General features: G+C 45.9%; 1 protein-coding gene across 7 annotated transcripts in view; it reads right to left on the bottom strand.

Annotated features, from left to right (window-relative positions):
• The window catches only part of bsdc1 (BSD domain containing 1), a 73,217-nt gene that overhangs the window by 30,007 nt on the left and 27,956 nt on the right, over positions 1-15,254 (bottom strand). For all 7 annotated transcript variants that reach the window (XM_059949127.1, XM_059949128.1, XM_059949132.1 and 4 more), the window contains 3 exons: positions 13,021-13,188; positions 2,514-2,568; positions 210-325 (listed from right to left, as the gene is read on the bottom strand). In XM_059949127.1, the coding sequence (XP_059805110.1) occupies positions 210-325; positions 2,514-2,568; positions 13,021-13,188 (339 nt within the window). The remainder of the gene's footprint in view (positions 1-209; positions 326-2,513; positions 2,569-13,020; positions 13,189-15,254) is intronic.

Below are 15,254 nucleotides of genomic sequence, written 5' to 3'. Positions count from 1 at the left end.
GAGATCATGAACATGTTCCCTTAATTATTGTCAACACTTAAAAGAAAATTAATTTTATTAGTCAGCATTTCCTTAATAATTAAAACCTAATTATAGTTGCAGGTAACCCTTTTATTCCAATCAAGCAACAAAACAGAACATGGAATTTTTCCAGCAGTCTCAGTAATAGGATCAGAAAGACTAAAGTGTGTAACAGACACAGTACATACCATTTTTGTGTAAAGCGCACGGACTGAAGGACTGTTCACCAACAGATTTGAGATTTCCCCTTTTTGATCATCAAGATTAAAACCAGCTACCCACTCATCATAGAGCTCCAAGGGTCCTGAACAGAAACAGAACAAGCTGACAATACACACACACTACCTACAACCCAAAGTATAAACTCAACATAGTAAGCGATCACCATTATTTCAGCATTATGATGAAGGGTTTCAGCCCAAAACATCGTCACTACCTCCTCCCATAGATGCTGTCTGGCCTGCTGAGTTCTGCCAGCATTTTGTGTTTTTATTTCAGCATCAATGTCTGATTCACAATATTTCCAATGGATCTGCCCAATTAACTCCAAAACCAAAGTGAAGGGCCTAATTTGAATATTACCGAGCAAGAACACTGGCACAGGAATTGGGCAAAAAACGCGTGTCAAGTGCTGCTGTAGCAGAGGATGCAAGTTGGTCCTCTGTTACCTACAAGATTTTTCAATTCCCAAATTTCAACAAGGACAAATCCAAACACAAACAACAGAAAACAAAATGTTGGAAGACAAGAAACAAACTGGCAGTCTGCTCAGTTGGTAAAATTAAGTATTTATTTTACATTCCGCCATGCAATAATTCACTGAGTAGTAATTATAGTTTTCTTTCCCCAATAGATTTTACCATCATTCAGAACCCTTTGACAAGGTGCCATACATAAGGCTGCTTACCAAGTTAAGAGCCCACGGTATTACAGGAAAGTTACTGACATGGTTAGAGCGTTAGCTGATTGGTTGGAGGCAGCGAATGGGAATTAAAGGATCCTTTTCTGGTTGACTAGAGGTGTTCTGCAGGGAGTGGTGTTGGGACCACTTCTTTTTATGCTGTATATCAATGATTTAGATGATGGAATCAATGGCTTTGTTGCCAAGTTTGCAGATAATACGAAGATTGGTGGAGGGGCAGGTAGTGTTGAGGAAACAGGAGAAATGGCAACAGAGTGGCAAATACAATGTAGGAAAATGAACAGTTGTACACTTTGATAGTAGAAATAAATGGGCAGACTATTTTCTAAACGGGGGAAAAATTCCAAAAATCTGACATGCAAAGGGACTTGGGAGTTCTTGTGCAGAACACCTTAAAGGCTAACTTGCAGGTTGAGTAAGTGGTGAGGAAGGCAAATGTAATGTTAGCATTCATTTCCAGAGGTCTAGAATACAAGAGCAGGGATGTGATGCTGAGGCTTGATAAAGCACTAGTGAGGCCTCACTTTGAGTACTGTGAACAGTTTTGGGCCCCTCATCTAGGAAAAGATGTGCTGGCACTGAAGAGGGTTCAGAGGTTCACAAAGATGATTCCATGAATACAAAGGTTATCATAGGGAGAACATTGGATAGCTCTTACTGGAAATTAGAAGGATGATGGGGATCTCATTGAAACCTTTTGAATGTTGAAAGGCCTAGACAGAGTAGATATGGAAAGGATGTTTCCCGTGGTGGGGAAGTCTAGGACAAGAGGGCACAGCCTCAGGATAAAGGGGTGTCCATTTAAAACAGAGGTGCGGAGAAATTTCCTTAGCCAGAGGGTAGTAAATTTGTGGAATTTATTACCATAGGTAGCTGTAGAGGCCAGGTCTTTGGGTATATTTAAGGCAGAGCTTGATATGTTCTTGGACATGGCATCAAGGGCTAGAGGGAGAAGGCTAGGGAGTGGGGCTGAGGAGGAGGAAAGGATTGGCCATGATTGTTTGGCAGAGCAGACTCGATGGCCAAATGGCCTAACTCTGCTCCTATGTCTTATGGTTTGTGATGTATAGCCAGATGGATAAAGCACCACACAAATAAAACAAGTACAGAACAGCTAAGTGTGGGAATGACGTGCACAAATTTAACCATAATGGTATGGCAAAAGAACTCATCAGCACCATAATACAACTGTGCTCAAAACCTTCAAACAGAATGCTTTGGGAAACAGCATTTAACAGCTTGAGATTTATGAAGCAATAAATGATTACACTGAAGTAGTAAGGCGGCAGAGGTTATTTCAGTTTCATTGCACTGGAGCAAGGTGGAAAATATGGAACTGATTGCATCAAGCAGCAGAAATGGAACAAAAGCAAATCTGAAGGTTGATTGGAAAGTGTACAAGATGGGCATCAATCAAGCTTTGGGACTGATCAAATGGATGGTGGTGTCTTTTACTAGTTGAGCACTTCTCTTAACTGGACTTTCAATGAGTATTTGACACCTACTGTACACTTACACATACCCACAAAAATTCTTAGGATGCAACTTGGCATCTCAAAAAGAATCTTACCGTCTGGTTCATTGCAGTATGTGGCTGGATCAGCCTGAAGACTGTAAAGTCGAGCCTGAAAACCAAAACACATAGATTTAGAGAAAGAATTAATGTCAATCAGTAATCCCATAAGACCAGAAGACACAGGAGCAGAATTAGACTGTTCAGCCCATTGAGTCCACTGCAGTATTTCATCATGGCTGATCTCGGATCTCACTCAACCCCTCTCACCAAGTCCCAACCAATCAGGAATGTATCAATTTGCGCTTTGAATATACCCACGGACTTGGCCTCCTGTGGCAGAACATTCCATAGATTCACCACCCTCTGGCTAAAAAAAATCCTCCTTAATTCTGTTCTAAAAGGTCACCCCTCAATTTTGAGGCTGTGCCCTCTAGTTCTGGATACCCCTACCAGAGGAAACATCCTCTTCACATCCACCTTATCTAGTCCTTTCAACATTCAGTAGGTTTCAATGAGATCCGCACACATTCTTCTAAATTCCAGTGAGCACAGGCCCAAAGCTGCCAAATGCTCCTCGTGTGTTAACCCCTTCATTCCCAGAATCATCCTTCTGAACTTCCTCTGGACCCTCTCCAATGATAATACATCTTTTCATAGATAAGGGGCCCAAAAGTGTTGACAGTACTCCAAGTGCTGGCTGACAAATGTCATATAAAGCTTCAACGTTATCTCCTTGCTTCATGGGGTATTCTATTCATTGCCAACAATGCACTTGCTTTCTTTACCACCGACTCAACCTGTGAATAAGAACTCCCAAGTCCCTTTGCACCTCTGACATTTGAATTTTCTCCCCATTTAGATAATAGTCCACACTATCGTTCCTTTTGTGGCGACCCATTTCCTGGCACATCCGAACCGGCTCACAATTAGATAGCCTACGGGGGTTTTCGAGCACAGAGCTTTGGAGCCTCTGCGCCACGGGGGGCAGGTTGAGGGAGGCTTAAAAGTGAGGCTGAGGATTTCGAATAAAGTTTTTTCCTTCGACTGTAGTTACCGACTCAGTGTCGTAATTTTAGCACTGCATGTAGCACACCGCTACAATTGGTGACCCCGACGGTCCAAACGATTTTTGGACCAGAAATGACCGACACCGCCTCTGTTCATCTGGTTTCGTTGAAACTGCCGGGTTTCTGGACACAGCGACCGAACCTATGGTTCCAGCAAGCCGAAGCCCAATTCCACGTTCGCCAGATCACCTCAGAAGACACCCGCTACTACTACGTGGTGAGCTCCCTCGACCAGGACACAGCCGTCCAGGTCGCGGAGTTCGTACAGTCGCCCCCGGCAGACGGCAAGTACACGGAATTCAAAGCCCTGCTCCTCAGGACTTTCGGACTCTCACGGCGCGAGCGGGCTGCCCGTTTACTGCACCTGGATGGCTTGGGTGACAGACCTCCATCGGCTTTAATGAATGAGATGTTGTCTCTAGCCGACGGACACACACCCTGCCTCATGTTTGAGCAGGCATTCCTGGAGCAGCTGCCCGAGGACATACGCCTGCTGCTGTCCGTCGCGGATTTCAGTGACCCCCGGAAGGCGGCAGCCCAGGCGGTCTTGCTGTGGAACGCCAAAAAGGTGAGCAGGGCGTCCATCGCACAGATCACCCAGCCCCGCTCGCAGCAGCAAACCAGTCCAGGCCCGGCCGCAGAGCCCGCCGACCCCCGGCCCAAGGAACACTGGTGCTTCTACCACCAGCGGTGGGACGCAGAAGCCCACCGTTGTCGCCCACCCTGCAAGTTCCCGGGAAACGCCAGGGCCAGCCGCCGCTGATGGCTACGGCAGCTGGCCATCGGGATAGCCTCCTGTATGTGTGGGATAGAAGGTCGGGACGCCGGTTTTTGGTTGATACTGGTGCCGAGATCAGCGTTTTACCTCCGACGAGTTACGACACCCGCAGCAGGGCACCGGGTCCCCCCCTGAGGGCTGTGAACGGCAGCACAGTAAGGACCTATGGCACCCGTCAGGTGGAGCTACAGTTCGGCTCCAGCCAGTTACGTGGGACTTTACACTGGCCGCCGTAGCCCAACCGCTTCTGGGTGCGGATTTTTTGCGGGCTCACAGCCTACTGGTCGACCTGCCCAGGAACAGACTGGTACACGCCGAGACCTTTCAGACGTTCTCCCTGGGTGCAGCCCAGTTGCCAGCCACTCACCTCGGCTCCATCACGCTGTCCGACAACGACTTCACCAGGGTCCTGGCAGATTTCCCATCGGTTCTGGCACCGCAGTTCACAGCGGCCATGCCCCGACACGGCGTACAGCACCACATCCTGACCCAGGGACCACCCCTCCACACCCGCGCTCGGCGGCTTCCCCCGGACAAGCTCCGACTGGCGAAGGAGGAGTTCCAGAGGATGGAGGAATTGGGGATCATCCGGCGGTCTGACAGCCCATGGGCCTCCCCCCTGCACATGGTGCCCAAAGCGACGGGAGGCTGGAGACCGTGCGGCGACTACCGCAGGCTGAACGAGGCTACCACACCGGACCGCTACCCTGTGCCACACATTCAGGACTTTGCAGCAAACCTGCACGGCGCACGGATCTTCTCCAAGGTAGACTTCGTCCGAGGGTACCATCAAATCCCGATGCATCCTGACGACGTCCCCAAAACAGCTCTCATCACCCCGTTCGGCCTTTTCGAGTTCCTCCGCATGCCGTTCGGCCTGAAGAATGCCGCACAGACGTTCCAGCGGTTAATGGACGCGGTGGGACAGGACCTGGACTTCACGTTCATCTATTTGGACGACATCCTCATAGCCAGCAGCAGTCGTCAGGAGCATCTGTCCCACCTCCGTCAACTCTGCGCCCGACTGAGTGAGTACAGTCTTTCAATCAACCCTGCCAAATGCCAGTTCGGACTCGATACCATTGACTTCCTGGGCCACAGGATTACTAAAGACGGGGCAACCCCTCTGCCCGCTAAGGTAGATGCGGTCCGCCACTTCCCCCGACACACCACGATCAAAGGCCTTCAGGAATTCGTAGGTATGGTCAATTTCTACCACCACTTCCTCCCTTCAGCTGCCCGGATCATGCGCCCCCTGTTCGCCCTGATGTCGGGTCCGAGCAAGGACATGACCTGGGACGAGGAGTCCGCCGCCGCTTTCGTTCAAACAAAGGAAGCTTTGGCGAACGCCGCAATGCTAGTACATCCCAGAATGGACGCCCCTACCGCCCTCACAGTGGACGCATCTAACACGGCAGTCCGTGGGGTGCTGGAGCAACTCATCGCAGGTCGCTGGCAACCCCTGGCGTTTTTCAGCAAACACCTGCGGCCACCCGAGCTCAAGTACAGTGCTTTCGACCGGGAACTGTTGGCGCTCTACCTGGCAATCCGGCATTTCAGGTACTTCCTAGAAGGTCGGCCCTTCACCGCGTTCACGGACCACAAACCGATTACCTTTGCGTTTACGAAAGCGTCCGACCCCTGGTCGTCCCGCCAGCAACGCCACCTGTCCTACATCTCTGAAATCACAACGGATGTCCGGCACGTCTCGGGTAAGGACAATGTCGTGGCGGATGCGCTCTCTCGCCCTACCATTCATGCCCTTTCCCAAGGGGTAGACTTTGAGGTACTGGCAGAGGCGCAGCAGGCGGATGAGGAGATTCCGAGTTACAGAACCGCAGTCTCCGGTTTGCAGCTCCAGGACCTCCCCGTAGGCCTGGGTGAGAGGACCCTACTCTGTGACGTCGCCACCGGCCAGCCCCGTCCCGTCGTCCTGACAGCCTGGCGGCGCCGTGTTTTCGACTCCATTCATAACTTGGCGCGTCCCTCCATCCGGACAACTGTCCGGATGGTTTCCAGCAGGTTCGTTTGGCACGGACTCCGCAAACAGGTCAATGAATGGGCCAAAATGTGCATGCACTGCCAGACGGCCAAGGTGCAGCGGCACACCAAAGCCCCACTGCAGCAGTTCCATCCCGCCCACTGGCGTTTTGACCACATTCATGTGGACATCGTGGGCCCCCTGCCAGTGTCGCGCGGAGTGCGGCACCTCCTGACTATCGTGGACCGGTTCACAAGATGGCCAGAGGCGGTCCCGCTCACCGACACCACCTCCGAATCTTGCGCCCGAGCCCTGATCGCCACCTGGATATCTCGCTTTGGTGTACCGGCCCACATTACCTCCGACAGAGGCGCCCAGTTCACCTCCAGCCTGTGGTCAGCTATGGCCAGCCTTTTGGGGACTCAGCTGCACCACACAACTGCCTACCACCCACAGTCGAACGGGCTAGTGGAGCGTTTCCACCATCACCTGAAGTCGGCCCTCATGGCCCGCCTGTGAGGAGCCAACTGGGCGGACGAGCTTCCCTGGGTCCTACTCAGCATTCGCACAGTGCCCAAGGACGACCTGCACGCCTCGTCGGCCGAGTTGGTATACGGCGCGCCCCTGGTCGTCCCCGGGGAGTTCCTACCAGCCCCACGGGGGCAAGAGGAAGATCCCGCAGCAGTCCTGGGCAGACTACGTGAGAAGCTCAGTAACCTGGCCCCCATACCCACTTCACAGCACAAGCGGAACCCGACCTGCGTACCCAAAGACCTGCAGAACTGTAAGTTTGTGTTTGTATGAAGGGGCGGGCATCGGCCACCGCTTCAGCAGCCATATGAGGGGCCGTTTATGGTGATCCGGAACAACAGGTCCACGTTCGTGCTGGACGTTGGGGGGAAAGAGGAGGTTTTCACGGTGGACCGCCTCAAACCGGCCCATGTGGACCTGGCACAACCGGCCGAGTTTCCGGCACCTTGGCGCAGAGGCCGACCTCCCAAGCAGGTTCTGGCCAAGACTGTGGACATTGGGGGGTGTATCGCCGGTTCTGGGGGGGGTTATGTGGCGACCCATTTCCTGGCACATCCGAACCGGCTCACAATTAGATAGCCTACAGGGGTTTGCGAGCACAGAGCTTTGGAGCCTCAGCGCCACGGGGGGCAGGTTGAGGGAGGCTTAAAAGTGAGGCTGAGGATTTCGAATAAAGTTTTTTCCTTCGACTGCAGTTACCGACTCCGTGTCGTAATTTTAGCGCTGCGTGTAGCACACCGCTACACTTTTACCAAAATGCATTGTTATACCTTTCCCATTGTATTCCATCTGCCACTTTTTTGCCCATTCTTTTAATTTGTCTAAGTCCTACTGCAATTGCGTTGTTTCCTCAGCACTACCTACCCTTCTGCCTATCTTTGTATTATCCGCAAATTTTTCCACAAAACCATCGATTCCATATTCCAAATCATTTGCAAACAATGTGAAAAGTCGTGGTCCCAATACTGACCACTGAGGAAAACCACTAATCACTGGCAGTAAGCAGAAAAAGGCCCCTTTATTCCCACTCACTGCCTCCTGCCTGTCAGCCATTTCTCTATCCATGCCAGTAGCTTTCCTGTAACACCATAGCATTTTAACTTGTTAAACAGCCTCATGTGTGGCACCTTATCAAGTGCCTTCTGAAAATCCAAGTAAATGATATCCAGTGTCTCTCCTTTGTACACCCTGCTTGTTTCTTTCTCAAAGAATTCTAACAGATTTGTCAGGCAAGATTTCCCTTTACAGAAACTATGCTGACTTTGAATTATTTTGTCATTAGTTTCCCTGAAACCTCAACCTTAATAATAGACTCTGACACATTCCCAGCCACTGAAGTTAGGCAAACTGTCTTATAATTTCCTTTCTTTTGCCTTCCTCCCTTCTTAAAGAATGGAGTGACACTTACAATCCTTCAGACCTCTGACACCATGCGGAATCAAGTGATTCTTGAAAGATCACAAGCAATGTATCCGTTATCTCTTCAGCAATCTCTCTCAGGTCTCTGGGATGTAGTCTGTGGTCTAGGTGACTTATCCACCTTAAGACCTTTGAGTTTGCCTAACACTTTTTCCTCTGAAATAACAATGGTACTCACTCCTACTCATGGATGTCTGGCACACTGCTAGTGTCTTCCACAGTGAAGACTTATGCCAGGTACTTATAAAGTTCACCTGCCATTTCTTCGTCCCCATTACTACCTCACTGGCATAATTTTCCATTAGTTCAATATCAACTCTTACACTCCTTATAGAACTGAAAAAAACTTTTAGTATCTTTATATTATTGGCTAGCTTGCCTTTGTATTTCAATCTTTTCCCTTCTTGTAGCTTTTTTTTAGTTGCCTTTTGTTGAATTTTAAAGCTTACCCATCATCCAACTTTCCATTCACTTTTGCTACCTTGTATGCCATTTCCTTGGCTTTTATGCAGTCCTTGACTTCCCTTGTCAGCCACAGTTGCCTTCTCCTGCCATTTGAGAACAACTTCTAAAAAAGGGTAAAGACACAACAGAGTGTTCCTCGTATAGGCCGATTTCTTTGCTCAATGTTGATGTAAAGATCTTAGCTAAAGTTTTGGCTTATAGATTAGAAACCGTTATTCCCTCTATTATCTCTGATGACCAATCAGGTTTCATTAAAAACCGTCTCCCTTTTTTTAACATTCGGTGTTTATTTAATATTTTATATTCACCCCCAACTGGGATTCCTGAATGCGTTATTTCCCTCGATGCGGAGAAAGCATTTGATCATATAGAGTGGAACTACCTTTTTGCAGTCTTAGAAAAAATTGACCTCAAAGTTTCATCTCTTGGATCAAATTGCTGTACCTGTGTCCTACTGCTTCTGTTTTAACTAATTTTCAGAAATCCCAGGTATTTAATCTCAAATGTGGCACCCGTCAGGGATGCCCCTTAAGTCCCTTTCTCTTTGATTTGGCTATAGAACCTTTGGCGATAGCATTTCGAAATTGTCCTGAATTGACCGGGATTTGGAGAGGGGGTGTTGAGCATAAAGTTTCCCTTTATGCTGATGATTTATTACTCTTTCTCTCAAATCTGTCTACATCCTTACCTCCAATGTTTTCACTTCTTGACCAGTTTAGCCAGATCTCTGGCTATAAACTTAATTTACATAAGAGTGAACTTTTCCCAATTAGTAAAGAAGCACAAGAATTAACATTTCGTGACCTCCCTTTTAAAGTAGTCCATAATCAATTTACTTACCTTGGAATTACAGTCACAAGGAAGATTAAAGATCTCTTTCGTGAAAACTCTGCCAATCTTTCATATACTACAAAACAGAGTCTGGTACAATGGTCACCTCTATCTATGTCTTTGGTAGGTCGTATTAATGTTGTTAAAATGTATGTTCTCCCCAAATTTTTATACTTATTTCAATCTATCCCAATTTTTATTCCTAAATCTTTTGTTGACTCCTTAGACTCTATTATTTTGTCATATCTGTGGAGGAATAAGCCCTCTAGAATTAGTAAAATCCATCTCCAAAAACCTAAAAAAGAGGGTTGCATGGCTTTACCTAACTTTCGTTTATATTATTGGGCAGCTAATATACGTTGTGCTACCTTTTGGTCTTCTTTCCATGGCCAACCCGAGTGCCCTAATCGGGTGGCAATGGAGTTGAGCTCCACTAAAGAACTATCTATCTCTGCACTTCTTGGCTCTGCACTCCCTAGTAGTCTGTCCAGATTAATAGCTAATCCTCTTGTTAGACACACTTTGCGTATATGGGCTCAGTTTAGGAAATGCTATGGTTTCCATGGTTTTTCCGTTTCCAGCCCTGTCATACATAATCACCTTTCTCTACCTACTACGTACGATTCAGCATTCCATGTTTGGTATAGGAAGGGCATTAGGCATTTTGAAGATCTTTTCATTGATAATCACTTCTCTTCTTTTCAGCAGCTCTCTGTTAAGTTCAATCTGCCCAATGCTCATTTTTTTAGATATCTCCAAATTGGACACTTTATTGCTCCTTTAATTCCTAACTTTCCTGAAATGCCTGCGAAAAATGCTATAGACTTATTTCTTTCCATTAATCCACTAGGCAAAGGTTTAATATCAATTATTCGAGGTAAGTTAGCAGCCTTACGACGGGCCCCTGTGGATAAAATTAAAATGGCATGGGAGCAGGATTTAAATATCTCCTTATCTGATGAGAGTTGGGACACGATTCTCAAATCGGTTAACTCAACCTCTCTTTGTGCTCGCCATTGCCTTTTACAGTTTAAGATTGTTCATAGAGCCCATATGTCTAAATCTAAACTATCTCGATTCTACCCTAACATTAGTCCGCTTTGTGATAAATGCAAGAGGGGCGAGGCCTCTCTCATTCATATGTACTGGTTCTGTCCTAGCTTGGAGAAATTTTGGAAAGATGTCTTCACTACGTTATTGTATATTCTGAATCAGCACATAGAACCAAACCCCTTAATTGCTTTGTTCGGTTTCTGGGGCGAGACAGATTTACGTCTGAGTCTGACCAAATGCTGAATATTATCCTTTGCCTCTCTCCTGGCTAGACGCTTGATCCTCCTTAGATGGAGAGATGTTGCCCCGCCCACTCATGCTCAATGGCTTAACGACATTATGGCCTGCTTGGACCTCGAAAAAATCCATTATTCAGTTCTTAATTCGGATTTAAAGTTCCATAAGGTCTGGGGACCTTTTATCGAGTACTTTCATAACCTTCCTCTTCACTAGGGTTTTTTTTTTCTTTTTTTCGGTCCCTTGCTTTCAGCTCCTTTTTTCTTCTGATAGTAGGCATCATTATCCTCTGTTGCTAAGTGTATTCACAGTCTGAGAGTTAGATTGTCCTGATTTATATTCTCTATATTGTGTTGTGGTTGGTCTGGAGTTTTTTTATTGTGTTGTGGGGTTGGGGGAGTATACTAAAAGTTTACTTGTCTTCAATTTAGGTGCTTTTTTTTAAAAAAATACTCTTTCTTTGTATCATATTGTTATTGTATGCTTAATTTTGCACTGTATTAATGTTCCTCATTCTGATTTGGGGTTTTTTTAATTTGTAAAATGTATAAAAAAACTAATTTTAAAAAAAAAGAACAACTTCTGTGGGATGTATGTATCCTGCACCTTGTGAACTATTCCCGGAAACTTCAGTCATCCCTGCTCTACCACCATCCCCACCAGTATTCTTCTCCAATCTACCTGGGCAAACTCCTCTCTTGTGCCTCTGTAATTCCCTTTATTCCATTGCAATACTGATATAGTGAGTTATGCTTCTCCCTCTCAAATTACAGTATGAACTCAGTCATGAACTCTGCCTCCCAAGGGTTTCTTTACATTAAGCTTTCAAATAAGATCTGGGTTATTACACAACACCCAATCTAAGACAGCCTTTCCCCAACCAAGTAGGCTCAAGCACAAGCCCACCAATCTAATTGTGCATTAATAATAGTCTGAACTATTGTTCCTTTTACCAAAATGCATTATCATACATTTCCCAACACTGTATTCTAGCTACCGCTTTTTGCCCATTCTTTCAATTTGTCCAAGTCCTGCTGTAATCACATTGGTTCTTCAGCACTACCTATCCCTCCATTCATCTTCAAATCATCTGCAAACTTTACCACAAAGCCATCAATTCCTCTAACTAAATCGACAATGTAAAAAGTAGCAGTCCCAATACTGACCCCTGAGGAACACCACTAGTCACTGGCAGCCAACCAGAAAAGGCCCCTTTGTTCCCACTTGCTGCTACCTCCTGCTTGTCAGCCATTCCTCTATGCCAGTATAGTTCCTATAATACCAAAGGATTTTATCTTGTTAATCAGTCTCATTAAGCAGTCCCATTAGCCCAAAATGACCCATAGCCGTCGAAACCTTTCTTGTCCATGTGCAATGTGCCTGCCCCACCTCTGACAGTTCATTCCATATACTGACCATCTTCTGGGAGCAAATTGCCCCTCAGGTTCCTATAATTCTCTTTCCTCTCACCTGAAATCTATGCCCTCTCGTTATTGATTCGCCAACCCTGGGGAAATAACTGCGCACATTGACCCCATCTTTGCTCCTCGTAATTTTATACACTTCTAAGATTACCCCTCATATTCATATGTTCCAATGAAAACAGTCCCAACCTGTTCAACTTCTCTCCATAACCTCGTCCCTCAAATCCTGACATTTTCATTGATCTGCTCAGCACACTTACCAGCTTATTAACATCATTTCTATACCAGTGACCAAAACTAAAATCAATAATCCAAATGCATCCCAAATTTCAGCAAAAACAATTGCAATTCAATCTACATCTTGTACAACTTATGTAACATCCCAATATCCCAATATCCCAATGCACTGCCCGATGAAGGCCAAAAAACAATCTTCACCACTGTCTACTGGTATTGCTAGTTTTCAGGGGAAAGGGGTCAGATTCAAAAACATAAATTAGCACAAAAGGTTACAGAAACTCAGCACTAAATACAGTATAGCTAAAATTTTCAACTTTCAATTTTTGAATACTTGAATAAGCTACATTCATAAAAATTGCATAAATTAACAGACACCCATTTGCACTTTCAATCATTATCAGAGTTTACCAGATATTTTGGTTCACTCCTTTACACATCCCTCAAACCTCCCAAAAATACTTGAGTACTCCAGCCTTAAAAAGTCCTGAAGCCAAGTAGCTTCTTTAATGCTAACATTGGAAACTGCTCAAGGTACCTTAGTACTGTCGTAGAGTTCTGTGGTGCCAGAGGGTGTTGCGACCAGAGTTATAACATCACAGTCAATTGTTTTGTCTGGAGGAGGTGCAAACGTGTCTGAGAGGACTCCAAGAATATTGGACAATCCTTTCTTAACTTGCTGCCCTGCTCCTGTAGAGGTTTCCGCCTGCAAATGGGAGATCAAGATAAGATCTATATAATTCCTCATCATTATGGGCCATGTCATATGACATGGGCAATCATGGTCTTATGATTTTCACCTGCTCTCATGACTTCATGGTCTTAAGACTATGACTGTTCTTAGTAAATTTTTCCACAAAAGTGGTTTGCCATTGCCTTCTTCTGAGCAGTGGCTTTACAAGGTAGGTGACCCCAGCCATCATCTATACTCTTCAGAGATTGTTTGCCTTGCATCAATAGTTATATAACCAGGACTTGTGATATGCACCTGCTGCTCATATGGACATCCATCACCTGCTCTCATGGCTTCATGCGACCCTGATCGGAGGGCTAAGCGGGTACTACACCTTGTCCAAGGGTGAACTGCAGGCTGGCAGAAAAAAAGAATGCCATCTCCACCCCACCATCTTCCATCTAATATGTTAGTGTGTGTGCCCTTTCCATCACGTCACAACCTCTAATAAAAAAAGTCTGGCTCTCAGGTGATGATTACAAATGTTGGAGCTTTATCATCATAGTTAGAATGGATCAGTGGCCTGGGCAGTGGTGCAGCATGGAGAGTTTCAGATTCCCAGGGTATTGAAGCTGGTTCTGGGGGAGGTGGGACCTGTAAAACCAGATGTTCTACACCTGGGCAAAACCTGGATCAATATCCTAGGAGGATTGTTTGCTAGTGCTGTTGGGGAAAGTTTAAACTAATATGGCAGGAGGAAGGGAATCCAGGCAGAAAAAAGTAAGCAACGTAGACAAAAGCAAAAGTTAGAAAAGAAAAACTCAAATGCAAAGGACAGAAAGGCGACTAGATTCTAATAGAATAATGAACAGAAATGCACTTTCTCTGAATGCCCATATTCAAAGTAAGATCTTGTTGGGCAATTTCACAGGGCAGTTAAGAGCCAAATACAGGCCTGACTAAGGAAGGCTAACAGATTTCCTGGAGAGCACATTTGGAAATTGTTAGTTTATACTTAATTGGCTAATTGGCAGCTGCCAATAAAAAGTTAGGGCCAAGTAGAGAGGCTGTTTTTGAATGGACAACTGAGGCTTTCTGGTTTCAGGTAGGGCTGGGGTATGCTCCTCTTGCAGGGCATAGGAAATCAGGTAGCTCTGATAAAAACTACACCTGTGAGGAGATGCATCCGGCTGCAACTCCTTACAGATTGTGTTAGGGAGCTGGAGCTGGATGATTTATGAACATTCAGGAGGCTGAGGGGTTGATAGAAAGGAGTTACAAAGAGGTAGCCACACCTAGGTTGCAAGATGCAAGTAGCTGGGTGACAATCAGGAGAGGGAAAGACGAATAGGAAGTTAGTGCAGGGCACCACTGTGGTCTTTCCCCTCAATAACAGGCAAACAACTTTGTATACTGTTAAAGGGAATGACCTACCAACTCAGATCTATGAGTCTGAGACTTTGGGGGGTGGGGGGGATGGATGAATAGGAAAGCCATGATGGTAGGGGATTCAATAGGTAGGGGTATAGACAGGAGATTATGTGACTGTGAAAGATTCCCAGATCATATAGTCTAAAGTAGGGTCTCAGCTCAAAACGCTGACTATGTATTAAGTTTCATAGATGCTGTCTGATCTGCTGAGATCCTCCAGCATTTTGTGTGTGTTGTTCCAGATCATATGTTGCCTCGCAGGAGGATGTGCCTCACTTAGTCTAGAGATTTTTCAGTAGGTGACTAAAAGATGTGGCGTTTTTGTATTTTAAAAAGGTGTTAGACAAGGTTCCTCATTATAGGATCATTCAGAAAGTCAGGAGGCATGGAATCTAGGGTAACTTGGATGTGCCCTATCTCTATACATAGATAGAACTAGGCTGCTCAAAACTTTTGCACCGTACTGTAATTTTAAGCATTGCACTGTACTGCTGCAAAAAAAAATTCATGATGTACTGTATGTGAGTGATGATAAACCTGATTCTGATATGAGTCTCTACTGTGGACAGAGTGGAAAGGGGGCAGGGAGAGGGGAAAGGAATAGGGAGGGAGTGGGAAGTACCAGAGAATCATTCTGTAATAATCAATAAACAATTGTTTGGATTTAT

This window comes from Hypanus sabinus, chromosome 24 (assembly GCF_030144855.1).
Source record: "Hypanus sabinus isolate sHypSab1 chromosome 24, sHypSab1.hap1, whole genome shotgun sequence".
NCBI lineage: Eukaryota > Metazoa > Chordata > Chondrichthyes > Myliobatiformes > Dasyatidae > Hypanus > Hypanus sabinus.
This window is presented reverse-complemented; position numbering and strand designations above follow the sequence as displayed.